The sequence below is a fragment of the Coffea arabica genome, chromosome 1e, assembly GCF_036785885.1.
Source record: "Coffea arabica cultivar ET-39 chromosome 1e, Coffea Arabica ET-39 HiFi, whole genome shotgun sequence".
NCBI lineage: Eukaryota > Viridiplantae > Streptophyta > Magnoliopsida > Gentianales > Rubiaceae > Coffea > Coffea arabica.
Genome location: NC_092311.1, coordinates 49,202,767 through 49,222,119, shown reverse-complemented (window position 1 = coordinate 49,222,119; position 19,353 = coordinate 49,202,767). Strand labels below are relative to the sequence as shown.

The window sequence follows — 19,353 nt, the reverse complement described above, 5'->3', positions numbered from 1 at the left end:
TTGTAAAATTATACAAAACCTCCCATGAGATTAAGGTTTTGATAACAAAATTAGTCCAATTAGAAAAAATAACACTAAAGAAGTATTTTAAGGAGAGAGATGAAACTTTTATTTCATAAATACCTATTATGTATGTATATAAGTTGTATTAATAAAAGAATAAAAATAATTACAAGTTAGAAATAATTAATAAATATATTTTACCACTCAAAAAGCACACATTTAATAAATTCGACATCACAAATTAATAATAAAATTACACTAATTATCACAAAATTCAGCAAAACAGATTAATCATCTCTTTTAACATGATGTTTGTTATGATTCTTGTGATTTTAAATAGAAAAATTTTCAAATTTTGCCTTTTTCCCTCTTATTTCTCTTTTACTTCCATGAAATTATTTTAGAACTATCACAACTTTAAGAGTTTTAAAGAAAATATCCTCATGAACAATTTTCTCTTCTACCAAATTCCTTCTTCTCACATTATATACAACTGATTTCTAGTTATTGTCAAATTATATCAATCACAAGATAATGTCATAAGGTATATCAATTGATGTTATTTTGTAATTACAAGTCATCATTCATCATTAAAGAAATTTTCAACAGTTATTTCACCTAATTAGTTACTATTAGTTAATTAGTACTCTAATTACTTAATCATTAGATATTCATAAAGGAGAAATGAGGGAAAAGAAAGGTAAATTTTGAAAAAATTTTCTGTTAAAGATCATAAGAATCGTAACAAATATTATGTCAAAAAAGATGACTAGTTTGTTTTTGTTAAATGTTGTATTCATTAGTGTAGTTTTATTGCTTATTTGTGTTGTCTAATTTATTAAATGTGAATTTTTTGAATAGTGAGATATGCGTATTAATTGTTTCTAATTTTTAAATCTTTTCATCCTTTTACTAATACAACTTATATACATGCATAAGGGGTATTTATGGAATAAAAGTTTCATCTCTCTTCTTAAAGTACTTTTTTAATGTTACTTTTTTTAATTGGACTAATTTTGTTATCAAAATCTTAACCTCAGGGGAGGTTTGTGTAATTTTACTAACTTCAAGAAAGGCTAGTTGAAATTATCAGAAATCTCAGGAGAGGTTTTTGAAATGATTCCTTATTTCAAATAATACACCATTTGAACACCAGTTGCTCGTGTAAATGAGAGTAAAACTCGTGTGAGCAAGATGAAAAGGGTTCAATAGTTGATTGTTGCCACCGGTTTTCTGCACCTTGTTCTTTTTTTGCATCCTGTATACCGTGTCTATTTTGACTATCTTTTCTAACCATTATCAAACTAGTCATGGCTCCATGCCACGGCCAAAACCAAAACAACCTTGAGCTCTTGTGCAGCTATATATATATATATATATATATATACATATAAATATATATAGACACACACACGCGTACCAGTAATGATTGATCTGAACAAGTTGAACTTATTATTCAGACAAAATTTTCCGTATTATCGACATTCTACTTCAGACAAGTAATCCATCCAGCAGTTGACAGTGTCTCTGTTTTACTCTTTCCATCTTCGAGTACCAATTAACACAATGTTTGAATCAGTCCTGAATCTACGGCTAGAGGGCATTTAGCAAGACGGTGTCATCGCTAGTGGTTAAAGTTTTAGAGAATGATGAGTCAAAGATTGTCCTGCCAGAAGGGTCTCCGTCTCTGCATAGGATGAAAACTCCGAGTCCTCTGATCATCCGTCGGTGCCAAATCAGAAAAGAGAGTCCCAGTCCCCGTTCCCACACCAGTGCAATTAGCAATCAGACTTCTGCAACGAATCAGAAGTCTCGATCTACATCCAGCTTCATCAGAGCTGCCAGCAAGAGAGTGGCTGGAGTTCTTGCTGCGCTTCTCTTTTGGAAGAGGGAGGTCAACTCCACCGCTGATCAAACTAAAGCCAACAAAGTAAAACGTGCTGTTACAGGATTGTCCGGTGAGTAAATCTTTCCCAGCATGCCATCTTGGCATTGATCTATGTATCTTCATTTGCCCCCAAGTTGGACAATGGTCTGGCATGAGCATATACTAGAATACAAAAGTAAATCAAGAAGCAGATTCTGATATTGAGGTTACCGATAAGCTTATACTTATTACATGACGGGATTTTGATACATCTCACTATATTGTCAATCCACTTTTGCATGGAAGTGGCATGAATTAACCTTTTTTTTTTTTGGGTTGGTTCTTGACGTTCTGCAGATTCAATAGATGATTCTACTGGAAGCACTAGTAAATCTTCATCAAGAACAAAATACTCCTACTCTCGCGAGTCTTCCAATGACAATATTATACAGATTGGTTCACTTCAAACTTCGTTTAATGAGATATCGAAGGCAACTGGCAATTTTTCTTCAGCAAATATAATTGGTGAGGGAGCTTTCGGAACAGTTTACAAGGCGAAGCTTTGGGATGGATTTATGGTCGCCATAAAGCGCGCTAAAATGGTAAGGAGAATTAACCACCAACAAATGTAAATCTTGAGGGGCCATTTCCTGTGAATTTGCGATGTAACACGAAAATTTTGGCAGGAATCTTTTGATCAACGTTTGTCAGCAGAGTTCAAGAATGAAATTTTGACATTATCAAAGATCGAGCACCTGAATTTGGTAAGATTTCTGGGGTACCTGGAGCATGGAAACGAGCGCATAATCATCGTTGAATATGTCAGCAATGGAACCCTTAGAGAGCACTTGGACGGTAGGTGAAGCAACAGAGCACGAACACGAACCCCATATTTTCACTTGAATTGCAATGGCATTCATTTGCTTTCTGAGATAAATAACGTCCACACGAACTTCCACGTTAATTAGCTGATTCTGGAATAGATTTTTGTTGAGCTTCTTTGCTATGGGAAAACTTAGCATGCATTGTCAACTATAAGGGGGGGAAAAGTTATGTCCTGATAGATTTGTTATTATTGCTTGTTGTGATCATCCCCTTTTTTTCTTCAAGTGTTAGGCTTTGATGAATAATAAATCTTAGTTTTGTTTTCTCCTAATCTGCATATTGAATCTCGGGTAGGTAGTAACTGGTAAAGTGGCAAGGAGAAAGCTCAGGTTACTTCATGGGATCTTGAGATGAATAAGGAATCCGGAATCACACTATATTTCTATCCGTGGATCTTGGCTGTAAATAGGCCTCCTATACATTTATTTCAACACAAATATGTTAGCTCTTCGATTTTAGCATGAATATTAGAGACATCAGAGCATCAAACATAATGATCACGGGAAAGTTGTGTGTCAAAATTGAAATCCAGCGACCTTGTGATGCAGGGACGCGGGGAGATGGACTTGAAACTGCAGAACGTTTAGACATTGCAACTGATGTCGCTCATGCAATTACCTATCTCCACACATACACTGGTAAGTTTGTACGTTGCGAGCAAACAATAATATCTTCGTTTGCAGACTTTATTAGAAGTACTACTCAGTTCCTAATTTTTTGGCTCAACCTGAAATTACAGAGCCTCCAATTATCCATAGAGATATTAAAGCATCAAACATACTGCTCACGGAAAAATACCGTGCGAAAGTAGCTGACTTTGGATTTGCACGGCTAGCCGCTGAGGATCCTACAGCAACTCACATTTCCACTCAAGTTAAAGGAACAGCTGGCTACTTGGATCCTGAATACCTCAAGACATACCAACTCACTGAAAAAAGTGATGTATATTCGTTTGGCGTATTGCTCGTGGAAATGATGACAGGAAGGCATCCCATTGATTCGAACAAAAGCACAGATGAGAGGGTAACCGTAAGATGGGTAAGTGAATTCATAGATCAGGACAAACGTAACCTGCTTTCTGCCTGATTATAGGCTTCTGCAATTTTCATAGTAGATCATTTGCATGCGATTCAGAACCATCATATCATGGTGATGTTTGCTTGCAGGCTCTGAGGAAATTAAAGGACGGAGAAGTTGCGGTGGTAATGGATCCAAGATTACGAAGAAATCCAGCATCAAACCAGGCTGTTGAAAAGGTACTCAAACTTGCTCGGCAATGCCTTGACCCTTCAAGACGGGCAAGACCATCCATGAAGAGATGTGCTGAGGTATTGTGGCAAATCAGAAAGGAATTCAAGGACATAAGCATTGCTCACACTGCTGCTGCTACTCACCATTCAGCAAATGTCGTCGAGGGGGGTATAAGAAGGGATTGGCAGGACCTATACGGGATTCCAGATACTGATTACTACAGATTTTATTCATCCAAGGAAAAAAAATCAAGAACTACTCATGACTGCTTAGAGATTTGAATGTTTTTTTTTTTTTAAAAAAAATTTGAATGAGTTTGACTTCAGTCATTGTTACGAATCAAAGTATGCCTCTTGAAATTATAGATTATTTTTATAAATTATTCATCCATAAATTTTTTACATCCACAGCGAGATTCGAGAAAATGATCATCCCTACTGGTTAAAAGTAAACTTGAATTCACTTATAAGCGTAATTTTCACAAAAAAAAGGGGGGGGGGGGGGGGGGGGGGAAGGGGGGCTGTCTGGCTCTAGATTGCTCCCGGTGTCACGACGAATGCGTGAGAATCCAGTTGTATTGTGGAGTCTCGAGGCGAGCGAAGAGCGCCTTCCAGTTTACTTTTTATGCATGAACCACACGTGGCCTTGTCCCATCACCCATCTCAATTCCGCTCTTTTATTCTCTTTCTTCTTCTCTCGTTCTTTTTTGTTGTCTGGCTATCTCAAGCAAGGTACCAACAAACCCATAATTGTAAGATGATAAGTTTACTAGTGGTACTATACTAGACTGTGTTGGATATTTAGAGCCCCAGCAAATTCACACTCGAAAACACTAGAAAACGGTTGCCTCCAGCACACTTCTTCAGCCGCCGAAGCCGTCCAATCACTCTCTTCTCCTCCGCCGATTCCCGTGCGATATGACATGAATGCGACGCCGGGGGTGATGATGATGCAAGCAAAGTATACAAACTGCAACTCACTCTTTCTCTCTCGCACACATAAGCACTTTTCCAGATATTTTTTTTTCTCTTCTTTCCTAACTAGAAAACAAACAAGAGACCGTACTTTTTTCGCATTTCCATTTGTTTGTTTGTCAGATTTCCCTTTAATATCTCCAAATTGATGAGTTGCATGATAGTAGCATATTCCCCCGCCCGCACCCCTACCATCTCTCCCATTCTCTTTTTAGAACTTTGTCCAAAATATCTCCCGAACCTTCACTCAAATATTATTGAAACTTAACAGGCACTCATATTTCGCTTCCTCTTCAGCAGTAGCACCGTTCTCAAGTCTCAACACAGATTAGGTAATCATGTCATGTTATTGATATTTTACCAGTTTTTTTCATTAATTAACGAAATATTCACATGGACAATGTGTTTCAGAATCTCACTTCTGCATTTTTCTTCTCAGTAGGAGTTAATTTTTCATTCTTATGGCTTGATTCTGGGAGTACGATTCAATTGTTTGGATTTTGATTTTTTTTTTTTTTTTTGGTCTATAGAAGAAGTTTCTGCTGATAATAGGACCAGATATGGAAGTGCCGGCAACATCAAGCGGTAATGAAACCATAAAATCAGGAATTCCAGCGGAAGTACCTGCGGTTGCGCAGCCGCTGGCCGGAGAGGCTACAGAGATTGCGTCCAATATCATCTATCATGCTCAATACAGTCCTCATTTCTCCCCTTTCAAGTTCGAGCCAGAGCAAGCTTTCTATGCCACTGCTGATAGTGTTCGTGATCGGTTGATCAAGGTATAGAATTTGAATTGCCGTTGTAAATTTTGTTTTTTCGGTTTGCCTTTGTTGAATCATTTGTTGATTGTATGTTTGGATTTGACTAGCGACTGAAGATGGTGACGTCTTTGCTTTGTTAGCATATCCAATGTTGTTAATTATCTACCTTATGCATGTACTTGCTCATGCGGTCTATTTGGAAGCTTGTAAGCAATTTTGCTCCTTTTTGTGGCAAATTTGCTATACTGCTCTGTAATTTGTTGTAGATATAGCAGTGATTATTCTCCAGAATGTGTGGCATGTGCCCAAGGTTGATTTGCGTTGTCTATTCATCTTTGAAGTGGACTTGCCGGCCCTGTGCGATGTGCATACCCGCACTCGTTACGGAGTCATGTATAGAAGGAAAGATTTTTGCGGAGTTCATTTGCTAGTGTATGACTTGAAAAGAATTGCATTTTCAAACTCAATGAACACCTTCATGCATTGAGCTCATCTCTTGGTGTATCTGGTTCCATTTCATCATACAAGTGCTTTGCTTGGTAAAAGTGTTCTTTTTGTGGCTTGCAAATTGTTGTGCATGTTCTTAATGCTAGAGTCTGCTTTGTACTTTTTTCACAAGTTTCACCCACTCTAATTTTTCTTTTTACTGTTTGTTGTTTACCCCCACAGCAATGGAATGATACGTACCTCCATTATCACAAAGTCAACCCAAAGCAAACATACTATTTGTCCATGGAGTATCTGCAAGGGCGAGCTTTGACTAACGCAATTGGAAACCTTGATATCCAAGATGCTTATTCTGATGCTTTGAAGAAATTGGGTCATGAACTAGAGGAAATCGTTGAGCAGGTAGTTCCACTTTAAGAACCTTTTCACATTCTCTTTACTTCGTCAGTTGGGATCTGACAGTGTGCAATGCTGCATAGCCATTTATTTAGGTGTTCTTACAATTATTTTTCGTTTCCAATTGGATCAGTGAACATTCTTTAAATACTAAAGTTGATACAAGTCTATTTCATTCTAACTTTTGTTATTGGCTTAAACCTAGCATGATGTATTTCCAATGCAATTCTTAAAATTGTATATTGTAGGAGAAAGATGCAGCACTTGGAAATGGTGGCTTAGGAAGACTTGCTTCGTGCTTTCTAGACTCAATGGCGACATTGAACTTGCCAGCTTGGGGTTATGGTTTGAGGTACAGATATGGGCTTTTTAAGCAGCGGATCAGCAAAGGAGGTCAGGAGGAAATTGCCGAAGATTGGTTGGAGGTTTGTCTTTTTCTACTGTCATACTCATTCTTTAGTCGTGGGACTCCTATAGGGTTTCATCTGGTACAAATTTATGCAGAAATTTAGTCCATGGGAGATTGTCAGGCATGATGTTGTATTCCCCATCAGATTTTTTGGTCACGTTGAGGTCCTTCCTACTGGCTCGTAAGTGCAACTTCTGTATGTGCAACTTTAACTTCTGTATGTGTTGACTAAAAGTTCAATAGCACAACTTCCAGATTGGATTTTCGTTCTCATTCATAGTGTTATTCATATGGTTTATCATTTCTTTTAATTCTTTGTCCGGTTTGTAGCCGCAAATGGGTTGGTGGAGAGGTCATTCAAGCTGTTGCCTATGATGTACCAATTCCAGGGTACAAGACCAAGAATACTAACAGTCTTCGCCTTTGGGAAGCCAAAGCCTGTGCTGAGGACTTCAACTTGTTTCAGTTCAATGATGGGCAGTATGAATCTGCTGCACAGCTCCATGCTAGGGCTCAACAGGTTGGCTTACCCTTGTACTCTTAATAAAGTTAGTTATCAGATCAAGCAAAGACTTTAATTGCCAATCATCTGGTCGCTTAAAGGAAATCCAGATTCGACTTCCAAAATTCAATCTCAGACTTTCTGTTGGTTTATATATTAATTTGTTCTGTCGGTTGGTTCTCTGTGGCATCCTTACGTCATGTATTTGCAGATATGTGCTGTTCTTTATCCTGGGGATGCTACAGAAAGTGGAAAATTGTTAAGACTTAAGCAACAGTTTTTCCTTTGCAGTGCTTCACTTCAGGTTTGCCATATTCCTTGGTGTATTTTCCTCTTTTCCTTTTCTTTCCATGGTGGGCGCCTATACAGTTCAGTCTAGAAGCGGTGCATGTCAAAGGTTAAAAGGATATTTGCCTTGGGATATTGATGATTCCAAACCTTAAGTTTTTTATGTTCAGTGAAACCTCTATTCAGTAAACATGCCTAAACTCTGTGATATTTACACGTAAAGGAGACTGGAATACCTAATAAAATGCTTTAGGCTTTCAGCAACAAACAAGCAAAGTTTCTTTTTGAGGAGAGACAGTTTCTTTTTAAGCAAAGTTTCTTTTTATGATTAGTGAAGAACTTATTTCATTTCATCCTGTTTCAGGACATCATGTTCAGATTTAGGGAGAGACAAGTGGGAAAGGGTGTACTCCAGTGGTCCGAATTTCCCACAAAGGTTGCTGTGCAACTTAATGACACACATCCTACTCTTGCAATTCCAGAGCTAATGCGATTACTAATGGATGAGGAAGGACTTGGATGGGATGATGCTTGGGATATTACTACAAGGTGGTTTTGCATATTTCAGTTGTCTTCGTTCCATCCAAGTTTCTTAGTTGCCTCTGTCATCATGAATAAGCTTAAGGGACAATTCAGAAGCTAACTATCGACTGCAAAGTGAGCCAAACATGTACCACAAAAGAAATAAAGGAAGAAGCAAAAACTAAACCAGCAATCATGGATAAGCATTTGAACAACTAGATAAAATATATTGAACTTCACCTTTTAAAAAGTGTATCATAAACCAAAACCTTCGACAATCACTACCATCATTCTGATTATGAGCACACACATAAATCATTTTTGAGTACTCTGTGGAACTTGTTTTCTCTGGTTCTTTTTAAGGAGCTGTTTGTGAAAATTCACAGATTTGAGTTATAAACCATTTTAATTTAGGACAATAGCCTATACAAATCATACAGTCCTACCTGAGGCTCTGGAGAAATGGTCACAGGCAGTCATGTGGAAGCTCCTTCCCCGCCTTATGGAAATTATTGAGGAAATTGATAAGAGGGTAATCTGTTCACTCACCTTCATTTATTGCTACTTTCTTGTTAGATTGATGTTGAAATAACTTGCAGTCTTGAACTCCTTGCAGTTTATTGCAACGGTGCAGTCAACAAGACCTGACCTTGAGACTAAACTTTCCAGCATCCGAATCTTGGACCACAACCCCCAAAAGCCAGTTGTACGAATGGCTAACTTGTGTGTGGTGTCCTCCCATATGGTAAGAAACATGTCTAAGTGGAATGGATATCACATCTCCTATCTTTAACGATTATCTTGTGATATCCAAATGTCAAAGGCCCGAATATACCTGAGGGAATAATTAAACAACTATTCTTTTGTTTTCAGCTTTTAATCTGACTCTTTATAAAGGGGGAAGAGACTTTGGCATCACTTTTGATTTGCAAAATTTACCCTCAGCTTGATAACTATCCTTGTGACTTTCGTCAAGATGAGAGTAAATGTTTAAGTTCAGTATGGTGTTCTCTAATTGGTGAACCTAACTCCTATATAGTTGGTCACAGAAGTTAGATAGCATGATAATTTGAGAAATGCATCGGCTTCTACTATATGTCTTTTATTTTATTACAATGATATGATAAGAGGCACACACCTAAAGTGTGCGCTAATTACTGGTTTACTTTAACTACTAGCTTATTGGTAAAATTCCGAGCTATACTTCCCTGACAACAACTAATCTGAATTCATCAATAATCTGTGTCTGTCACTGTCATCTCCTCCTATCATTGTTGAGTTGCTTCCATGGCTTTTACTTATTTTATACTCTTTTATAAGTCTCTTAAATTTTCATTTCTTCTGTTCTAGAAGATTTTCACCTTTAGTTTCCATATCTCTCAGGTGAATGGTGTTGCACAACTACACAGTGACATCTTAAAATCAGACTTATTTGCTGATTATGTCTCTATATGGCCTACCAAATTCCAAAACAAGACTAATGGGATTACTCCTCGCCGGTGGCTTCGGTTTTGTAGTCCTGAGCTTAGTCAAATAATAACCAAATGGTTAAAAACTGATAAATGGGTGACTAACCTCGATCTCCTCACCAAACTTCGGCAGGTACGTCAAGAAACTTGCTTTGACATAGTGGCATTTTTTCTCCCATTAAAGACCTTGCTTTGACATGGTGGCATTTTTACTTGCAATTATTTATTATTAAAGACCTTGCTTCGACATAGTGGCATTTTTACTGACTCTTTTCTATATTGTTTCCTTCTCTTCAAATAGTTTGTTGACAATGAAGAACTGTATGCTGAGTGGGAATCAGCTAAGATGGCCAACAAGCAACGTTTAGCGCAATACATAATGCAAGTGACAAGTGTCAGCATTGATCCTAATACCCTTTTTGACATACAAGTTAAACGCATTCATGAATACAAAAGACAGCTGCTAAACATTTTGGGGACAGTCTATAGGTACAAGAAAATAAAGGTATTGTAGACTTCCTAATCTCCTTAGGTGTTTCAATATGCAATACATTTATTAGCAATTGAAGGTTTCTAAATCAAGACCTTAAGTTGATCTTTCATACGGTTATCATTGCTTATTGGCTCTTTGTTATTTGTTCATTGGAATCTCATCCGATTATGGAAAAAATGATGTTAACAATGTTTATTACATAATTGTTAAAAATACTAACCCGTAACGTATTAACTATCATTGTCTTCTGGACTCTATTCTCGTTTTCTTCTGGAAGTATCATCACTTCCAAAACAATGAATCATACCTGTATGAAATATCTTTCAAGAGTATATATGGTGATCCAACACCAATGGAGATTTCGTAGTCAACCTAGAAATGATTGAATTGTGGCTCCAGTGTATTGCAATCTTTTGACTTTTTATGTGCATCACATGTTAGTATACACCATGATTTCTTGAAATTGATCTATTCCAGGAGATGAGCCCTGAAGAACGGCAAAAGGTTACACCACGCACTGTCATGATTGGGGGAAAAGCATTTGCAACATACGCAAATGCCAAAAGAATTGTTAAGCTAGTAAATGATGTTGGTGCTGTTGTGAACAGCGATCCTGAAGTCAATAGTTATTTGAAGGTAAAACAGTTCATTAGACATCTCCAGTGCAGATTTACTTTAAGTTGGACTTTTTTCATGGATATGTAGTTCTTATACCATTTCTAGTCCAACAGTTGATTCAAGCTGTGGCACCTAATATTGTTGAGATGAAATCATTCACCACTACCTATTCTTTTCGCCTTGTGTGACTTGCCTTGACCATCTCTCACATTATCACTTTCCTTTATTCCAATTTTACTCTGTTAACTACTTTTATGAATTTTTAGAATATCTTATAGGGAAGTTCCTTTCTGGTTGGATGCCTTCTTAAAATTCTCCTTACCTGTTAAAAGAATATAAAAGAAGAATTTGGAGAAACATACTCATTGTCAGTGAAGTACTCGTGAATAAATAGGAGTACCTTGATCAGTTGATATTGCCTCAGCTTTAATGTATTGAACTGAAGATAGTAAAACAATGCTTGGAATTTCTTTTTCAGACTTTGACTATTGACAATTTGAATGTCTTGTTGACTTTCATAGCTAAAACTGTCATTTGAACTTGATTGGAATCTATTAGGTTTTTTTTAATATACTAGTGGATTGCTACTGCTGCATCTGGCTGTCAGGGCTGCTTCTTGTCACTTACACCTTCTCATTAATCATTCAGAATATGGGGGAAAAAGCACTGGATTGTCATGCTTAGGGAAAAATACAACATGGTAGAAGTTTATGGGAAGTATTGGTGAAATGGAGTGGTTCCCAAAAATTAACTTCTTGTTGCTCAAGAATATTCAAGATTTACTCTATACATAATATTTCTTTTTTGTTTCCATTTTTTGCTTGCTATAAACTTCATCTTCAACTAATCTGACTTCTTTTACCATTCGTTTCAGGTGGTTTTTGTCCCCAATTATAACGTCTCTGTGGCAGAGATGCTTATCCCAGGAAGTGAATTATCTCAACACATCAGTACAGCTGGCATGGAAGCAAGTGGGACAAGCAACATGAAATTTGCACTGAATGGATGCCTCATTATAGGAACACTAGATGGTGCTAATGTGGAAATCAGAGAGGAAATTGGTGAAGAGAATTTTTTCCTTTTTGGTGCAAGAGCAGAAGAAGTCCCTCGGTTGCGCAAAGAAAGAGAGAATGGACTGGTATGATGCAGCAATTTCCTGTCTGGTATCTAATTCTTCCTTATTTGTAGCCAGATTAATGCTTTACAGTTTCCAGGTACTGTTAGGTCCTCGGTTGAGGATAAAAAATTCTCTCTCTCTCTCTCTCTGTGCATTGGGAAGCTTTATTCTGTCTGTAAATATGATGATGCATGGCTTGGTAACTTACTAAATATCTTTGTCCTAAAGAATGAAGAACTCTTTGCATTATGTTGTGAAAAGCACTGGGCTAATTTTTGTCATTCTTAATGTTTCTCTTTGCAATTAATGGTCCAAGAAAAAATAAAAATAAAAATAAAAGAAACAAAGATGATGAGGTCTTGACCATTTCATTGGCCACAGGGTCTGAACAGCTAATATGAACGTACAGGGTCCAAGCCTGATTATTTAATGACTATCAAGAACAAAGTATCTTTTCATTCTTTTCTTGGTAAAAAAAAAAAAAAAAATCCTAGCACATGAAATACATGTCCTGCCTGAGTGTCTGTTTTTCCTGGTCAATTCAAAATTGGTTTCCAAGATCATCTCTTCCATTATATTCTCCTACCGTTCAGTGCTTACCTCTGAATGTAACTCACTTTGGTTCTGAATCTTTAGACACGATACTATAGTAGCATCATGTCATGGTACGTCTAATTTGGTTCCTTAAGATCATGTTAAGAATATATCGAGAAGAAACCAACTTTTAGTTTAATATTTATCTGCTGTGCAGTTCAAACCAGATCCTCGCTTTGAAGAAGCAAAACAATTTATTAGGTCTGGAGCATTTGGAAGCTATGATTACAACCCACTCCTCGAGTCATTGGAGGGAAACTCAGGTTATGGTCGTGGTGATTATTTCCTGGTTGGTTATGATTTTCCAAGCTACATAGATGCTCAGGCAAGAGTCGATGAAGCTTATAAGTATGTATACTTAATCCTTTTGCAGTATATCTTACATAATTTCATTTTAGAGCAGATATCTGCTTTAGTTTATGCATCAAGAAGGTTAACAACTTTTCTCAGCATAGTATGATTCTGAGATCTCTCAATCAACATAAAAATTTAATTGTAATAGAGAAACATAGAAGAAATGTGGAATTATTTTGGACAGATTGCTCAGCTCCATGTTAAGTTGAACGTTCTTAGTGGTAACAGGTCAAATATGTGTAGAAATGTTTACAAGGGAGAACCTAGAATATAGTCCCTTGCAAGGTATGCTCAAATTATACAGTAGTTGGAGATTTGATACGAAAAAGCAATTGAAACTTGGGCATAGTTCTCAAAGGAATTGAGCGGATATACCCGTCTTAGGCATTTGCTGACATCTAAAGGAGCTTAAATGTGATAGTCTTGTTTGGACAATATAATTTGGAAAAAAATTTGCAAATATTATCTTAGTTGTATCATTAACACAATTTTCAATTATTTTTTTATTTCACATACATCATATCATAAAAAGTATAATGGATTAGTTTTTGACAATGAACGTGTGTTACACTTGTTATGTGGAATAAAAGCCTAAGTGTCCGGTTTTTTTATTTCGCTTAAGGTGTCTAATGCTTGTTTCGCTGCCTGCTGATTTCATTAACTAATAAATCTTCTGAGTAGAAATGTAATGATAAATTAAAGAGCAGTGGCATCTTGTTTGGTAATAATTCTTGTTGGAACTAGATGCTGGAGAAATGTTCAATTCCAACCATTAATGCAATGAAAGCAGAATCTGGGTTAACTTCACTTAATTCTCTCTTGTTTGCTTTAAAATATATTTGCATGCAGGGACAGGAAAAGGTGGATTAAGATGTCCATACTAAGCACAGCTGGAAGTGGCAAATTCAGTAGTGATCGTACAATTTCACAATATGCCAAAGAGATATGGAACATAGAGGAGTGTGCGGTGCCGTAATTGAAACAGATTCGCGGTACACGTTTCACTATAAGATGCCTGTTCTCTCTGTACGTTGAATGTAACTCCCAGTGCTTGCTTTTGATTCAATATTATCGTGGCATCAAATTATATACTAGTATCCGCACTAGCAGTGTTTGGCAAACATTATTATTGTTTAGATAAGAGTATTATTTGAAATAAAAATGTTATGTAACATATATAAAATAAAAAAATAATTAAAAATATTAAAAAATAAATGAAGAAAAATGTTTATGATGGAAAAAAATTAATCTAAGGAACTGCTTGGATATAACATTTTTACGAGAATGCATCACGTGGTAGTTCATGAAATGATAGTTACACTGAGAAATCCAACTTTTGCCCTCTCAAATATAAATGCATATAAAAGCTATGTGAAAATACACCACTACGAGAGAAGCGCCTGATCCTTCGGGCATGTATGAACATGTAGACTCGAAAGTTCCTGAAAGAATCTTCTATTCCGTTTGTGGACTTTCCAGCAAAGAAACGAAATGACGCGCTCCCATGCTTTCAACACGACTCCATTCCTGGTTTAGGGTAGCTGCCTCAGACTTCAACCCGTCTATTAACAATAAACCAACTCACCGCAGTCTTGGATCTATGCCACATAACCCCTGACCATAGTAACGATAACGTACACGGGGAATAAACAAAAAAAAAAAAAAAGCTTAAACTCAATGCCTAAAATGGCCACAATTGCCAAAAAAAGGGACGAAAAACTGGGAACAGTCGCACATAGAAACTAAAATATAGAGAGAGTCGAACAACAGCTTAAAAAGTCAACACAAACCATCAGATCGACTCTTCACAGTTGCTTGTCACTAAAACAGGGAAACCACACACAAGGAGGTCAATCAGATGTAGGAGTAACAGATCTTGAAACAGATCTAGAAGATGCACTATAACTTCTTGAAGAGCTCCTTGAAGAATAGCTATCCCGAGAAACTCTCCTCCTCCAGCCTTTCCTTCGCCTGGGTGAAAGGCTACGCGAGAAGCTCCGCCTTGAGCTCTTCCTAGGCAGTGGAGAGAGACTCCGAGAATAGCTCCTCCTTGAATGCCTTGGATACCTTGGTGAGATGCTGCGCGAATAACTTCTCCTTGAATATCGCCGGTACCTGGGAGAAATGCTTCGTGAAATGGAACGGTATCGACTTCTTCTTCGGTAACGATCATCAGGTGAATAATCTCTGTAATAGGGGGGGTAAGATCGATCACGCCTGCTTACTGGTGACCTGCCATATGGGGAACGTGGCCGGGAGTACGTCTTGCGTCTGTAGTAGGCATAGTATGGAGAATATGATCTGCGCCGACTGTAGTAAGGAGAGTATGATCTGCTTCTGCTCCTTCCAGATGAATACCGACGACCATAGTAAGGAGAGTAAGATCTGCTTCTGCTTCTGCTCCTGCTATATGTCTCAGATGAATACCGAGGTGAACGGCTACGGCTTCGAGAACAACCTGGAGACCGACGATGCACTGAATGAGTTGCAAGTCAAAAAGGATGGCTAAGCTAAGAGAACACAAACTGCAATTTAATACCCTAAAACCAAATGCAATCACTGTATACCATAAATTTCATACTAAACCACCATCTTACCATGAATAGTTCTCAGCCCAAGGTACCTCCCTGGAGTAGGTGTTCTACCCCTTCGTCTCCTGGCCTGAACATATGTAGACAAGGAATGAGGTCATGAAAATCACATAAATAAAAGGTTTATCCCAGACGGGGGGAACTACTTATTTGGTCAAGAGCAATATTCAAGGACAAGACTTGCCTAAGATTTGAAAAACTACCAAATAACATAATAAGTAAATTGCGATATAAAAAGAGAAATGCAGGGCATACAACCCTCTGGTTAAGAGTCTGATATTTGCTTCATGTGATTGGTTTGATTTGTTAATTTGGACTTTGACGAAGAGCTGCTACACACAGCTAACCTGCTTGCAAAGAAACTTCGTGGAAGAGAAGCATAGAACTTTCAAACTCGATAACAAAGGAAGTCCATGATATTAACGGTACGGTACAATAATCTGAAAATAAAGATGCAATAAGCACAACTCAGAAGATAAAAGGGATGGCAGATTACCTTCTCAATAGTTATAACCCTGCCCTCAAGCACAGAATGGTTCAAATACTTGATGCATCTATCAGCCTCCTTAACAGAAGCCATAGTCACAAAACCAAATCCACGGGATTCTCGAGACCATGGATCGATAACAAGGTGGACATCTTCTACCTGTCAAATAAGCATAAAACACAAATGAGACGTCCATCATAACAGTAGGACAGATATCACTGGGAAAAAACCACAATTATATTGTGACTCAATGGCCCTTTAACAATTTAACAGCACAAAACTCAATTTCCTTAGTGTTGAAGTGTACAAACTGATATGAACTGATCTCAAAGTTCTCCTAATTCATTCCCTAAACATTGTAACAGAGAAATCCACGCACCATATACATCCACAAAAGAATAAGTTGTCATGCTCTGAACAATTGGAAACTGTTCCACAAGGCTAGCAAACTATTGTAGCTCTCTGATCAAACAGAAAGAACTATGCACATTAACAAAAGCATATCATGTGCTCATCTAAAAAGTCGTTGCCTTGTATGTTTCCTTATGATTCTCAACTTTCCCCAAAAACTGGGTGAATTATTTTCTCATATTACTATCCAGTTCCTGTGCTTATTTTCTTTTCTCGTTAATTTCATAACCACATAAAACCACCCTTTCTGTTAGTTAAGCAACATCAGTGACCACAAAACAATTAGATAAGACCTGTTTGATGCATGATCCACATAAATTTCAACATTAAAAAACATAAAGGTACGCACAAATACAAAAGACTGCGTACCGTGCCCTCAGTTGAAAAATGCTTTTCAAGTTCTCTCTTTGTGACTCGGGTAGAAAGCCCCGTAACATACAAGTTGTTTCCAGGATTCTCAGCATCACTTGAATCACGACTTCTATAAGCCATAAGAAATACGAAGTCATTATGGAAACAGACTCCAATCAAATTCACAGCTTAGGCCAATGTACTGTGAGTTTTGACTTTCAAATTTCTGGTCAATTTATTTTCACTGTCCAGAAATTTGGGGCTCAAAGAAGAATATATGCTCACCTTGATCGGCTCCTTGACAAGGACCTTGAAACCGACCTATCGTATCGCCTGTAAGGTGAAGGAGAAAGAGAATACCTAAAGAACAAATACCAAAAAATTGTAAATGCTTAAGATACCAAAATGGATGCAATGATCCCTTTAAGGTCCAAACCTACCTTGATCTCCGAGAGTATGACATCTGAAAGAGAAAAAAACACACAATCAGTTCCAAAACCAAACATTTCCTCTGAGAACTAATTGATATTTCTAAAGAAATTTGATGACATACAAACCATCAACCACGGCATAGCAAATTCCACTATGCTGACTTTAATCCCGTAACTGTGTGGCAATATTCTATGATGTCTCTAACTGAAATTTCAACCTTAACAATACTTGAATCAGATGCTACCAAACAACTACAAAATGCAAATTTCTTCAAAACTTTAGATGAAAAATCTGAAACTATTCAAGGAAGAAATCGTGAAGTCCTCTCTTCATTTCTTCCGTATATATAGAGACAAGTTTCTATCTGATATAGATACTGCATACACAATACCGAGTGTTTTACAAATTGGCAACATCATTTAACAAACCAGCTTGCAGCAATTTTACTTTTCCTAACGAATTAAATGTACCAACATCACACACACTAGTGCTCAGCGAATCAAGAAACTGAATGCACGGTATATGGAATTAGCTGACAAATTCAATTATATAACACGTGCAACTAGATGCACCATGAATTCGAATGAAAAGAAAACCTCTAAACGAATTCTTAGTTCTCATCGAAATTCCAGAACATATCATGCTAACACAAAAAACTTCTATTTCATTTAAAAACGAGGAATTCCTAATTGACACAAAATTTCAATCCCAAACAAAAAAAAAAGATTAAAAATCTCGATCTAATATCAGAAATGACCAACCTAGGAAAATAACCAAATTTCGAAATTTAACGCAAGGATTCCTGCTATGGATAAAAGGAAGTGAACTAACTGTTTTAACAAGACTTTTTCTGGGAACTCGAATTCTTGTTGAAGTTGCGGAGTCCTCTGATTTCTCTCTCTTCGTTAAGATCTCTCTCGAAAGTCGAAACGAAGTAAAAGTAGGCGTGAGGGTGGGGGTGGGGGTGGGTGTGGGGTTTGCTTATAAGCTGAAGTGGGAAGGGAAGCTTCTGGAGCAGCGGACACGAAATTTTATCAAATCTGATTCAGCTTACTGTGGGTTGTTGTTTTATTTTGGGCCGGTTGGAGAATTAGCCTGTCCGTGGCATGTCACCTTTAACGTATTGTAGTAAGTGCTTCGTTTGAGAGATCGAGAACAAATCCACGGCCCAATCTGTCCAGTCCAAAGACAAAAGGGTCGACTTCCAGATGCCGATTGATGTTAAGATCCTCAAGACCAAATAGGTCATGAAATGACAGCTTAAAACATAAAATTCTTTACCTGCAAAAAATAATAATAATAATAATAATTGTGTAGACAATTTTGAAAAATATACAAACTAATTAGAAAAGAGAAAATTAATAATTATCAAAAGTTCGCGGATTCGATAATCATTATAGTACTGTCATATGTAGTTATTTGATAATATGACGCTTTTTTATTGATTATAAGTCATTTTACTTTTGGCCAGTGGGTATACCGTAGGAAATTATAAAATATGATTTACATTATTTGCTGAAATTTAGCTAATTAGTCAATTCATCTTTACTCTTTAACATAACGGTGAATAGACGTAATAGTATAAAGCCAATTAATGAATTTGTATATTGAGGGATAATAAGCATAATTATTGTCAAGTTGTGAGGGACAGTAAACATGAATATTGTTGCTTGTCAGTAGATTCAGTGTAGAATCATTCATTCAATACCCATCAGTTAAGCAACGAACTTCATACTTTTATTTCTTATCATTATGGTAAGGAAAACAGGAATATAAATGGTTGGATAGAGTATTATTTTAAATAATTATTTGAAATAATTACCGTAATACTTTTTGTGATGTGATGTATGTGAAATAAAAAGGGAATTGAAAATATAAAAGGCAGATTATGAAATATGTTTATGATGCAAACGAAAATTTTTTTTGAAAAAAATTTACCATCCAAACATAGCTATGTTATTTTCTTAACTCGTGTACGTACCTTTTTCCTTTTAGCAAATATCCTTCAAAGTCTATTATCAAACGAGTGGACGGAGTTCATGTATTAATATTTAAGAAAAATAAAGTTAAGTAGAAATGGTGCATAAATACAATTTGTGACTTTATATACTTTTAACTTTATCCTTATTAA

The 19,353-nt window shown here is 36.8% G+C and overlaps 3 protein-coding genes across 14 annotated transcripts; 2 read left to right on the top strand and 1 right to left on the bottom strand.

Moving 5' to 3' along the window:
- Positions 1–1,550: 1,550 nt before the first annotated feature.
- LOC113710553 (calmodulin-binding receptor-like cytoplasmic kinase 2) lies at positions 1,551–4,385 on the top strand. The gene is made up of 6 exons (XM_027233622.2): positions 1,551–1,961; positions 2,228–2,472; positions 2,557–2,725; positions 3,304–3,393; positions 3,495–3,793; positions 3,922–4,385. The coding sequence occupies exons 1-6, from the start codon at positions 1,700–1,702 to the stop codon at positions 4,285–4,287; spliced, it is 1,431 nt and encodes a 476-aa protein (XP_027089423.1). The 5' UTR covers positions 1,551–1,699; the 3' UTR covers positions 4,288–4,385.
- A 442-nt stretch (positions 4,386–4,827) lies between these two features.
- On the top strand, positions 4,828–14,047 carry LOC113729916 (alpha-glucan phosphorylase, H isozyme). Its single transcript, XM_072060544.1, has 17 exons — positions 4,828–4,966; positions 5,252–5,312; positions 5,511–5,759; positions 6,411–6,590; positions 6,833–7,009; positions 7,089–7,174; positions 7,324–7,513; positions 7,707–7,799; positions 8,148–8,332; positions 8,720–8,837; positions 8,922–9,050; positions 9,689–9,907; positions 10,076–10,279; positions 10,745–10,903; positions 11,760–12,023; positions 12,754–12,944; positions 13,800–14,047. Exons 3-17 carry the CDS (start codon positions 5,541–5,543, stop codon positions 13,924–13,926), a joined length of 2,541 nt encoding a protein of 846 aa, XP_071916645.1. The 5' UTR covers positions 4,828–4,966; positions 5,252–5,312; positions 5,511–5,540; the 3' UTR covers positions 13,927–14,047.
- Positions 14,048–14,194: 147 nt separating this feature from the next.
- On the bottom strand, positions 14,195–18,184 carry LOC113729929 (serine/arginine-rich splicing factor SR45a). Of its 12 annotated transcripts, none has more exons than XR_003458258.2 (8): positions 18,054–18,180; positions 17,231–17,253; positions 17,076–17,150; positions 16,809–16,920; positions 16,038–16,187; positions 15,800–15,888; positions 15,548–15,611; positions 14,619–15,408 (listed from the first exon to the last, which is right to left on the bottom strand). XR_003458258.2 is itself a non-coding variant. In XM_072060546.1 (8 exons), the coding sequence occupies exons 2-8, from the start codon at positions 17,360–17,362 to the stop codon at positions 14,801–14,803; spliced, it is 1,047 nt and encodes a 348-aa protein (XP_071916647.1). In that variant the 5' UTR covers positions 17,363–17,426; positions 18,054–18,184; the 3' UTR covers positions 14,619–14,800. The 12 variants fall into 12 exon arrangements, 11 of the variants coding, with proteins under 11 accessions (XP_027110076.2, XP_071916647.1, XP_071916651.1 ...); XM_072060546.1 differs by lacking the exon at positions 15,800–15,888 and adding an exon at positions 17,348–17,426 and having other exon boundaries at positions 18,054–18,184; XM_072060550.1 differs by lacking the exon at positions 15,800–15,888 and adding an exon at positions 17,348–17,426 and having other exon boundaries at positions 17,076–17,123; positions 18,054–18,184.
- Between the last annotated feature and the right edge of the window lie 1,169 nt (positions 18,185–19,353).

What these genes read in the sequence shown, in the direction of transcription:
- LOC113710553 (XM_027233622.2), top strand. Translation starts at nt 1,700, where the DNA reads ATGAAAACTCCGAGTCCTCTGATCATCCGTCGGTGCCAAATCAGAAAA. An exon ending in TGCTGTTACAGGATTGTCCG is followed by an intron (nt 1,962 to 2,227) that starts GTGAGTAAATCT and finishes GACGTTCTGCAG; the next exon opens with ATTCAATAGATGATTCTACT. An exon ending in CTATCTCCACACATACACTG is followed by an intron (nt 3,394 to 3,494) that starts GTAAGTTTGTAC and finishes CTGAAATTACAG; the next exon opens with AGCCTCCAATTATCCATAGA.
- LOC113729916 (XM_072060544.1), top strand. Translation starts at nt 5,541, where the DNA reads ATGGAAGTGCCGGCAACATCAAGCGGTAATGAAACCATAAAATCAGGA. An exon ending in AAGAAAGAGAGAATGGACTG is followed by an intron (nt 12,024 to 12,753) that starts GTATGATGCAGC and finishes TCTGCTGTGCAG; the next exon opens with TTCAAACCAGATCCTCGCTT. An exon ending in AGAGTCGATGAAGCTTATAA is followed by an intron (nt 12,945 to 13,799) that starts GTATGTATACTT and finishes ATTTGCATGCAG; the next exon opens with GGACAGGAAAAGGTGGATTA.
- LOC113729929 (XM_072060546.1), bottom strand. An exon ending in TTGTCAAGGAGCCGATCAAG is followed by an intron (nt 16,921 to 17,075) that starts GTGAGCATATAT and finishes TATGGCTTATAG; the next exon opens with AAGTCGTGATTCAAGTGATG. An exon ending in TGGGCTGAGAACTATTCATG is followed by an intron (nt 15,409 to 15,547) that starts GTAAGATGGTGG and finishes GTCGGTCTCCAG; the next exon opens with GTTGTTCTCGAAGCCGTAGC.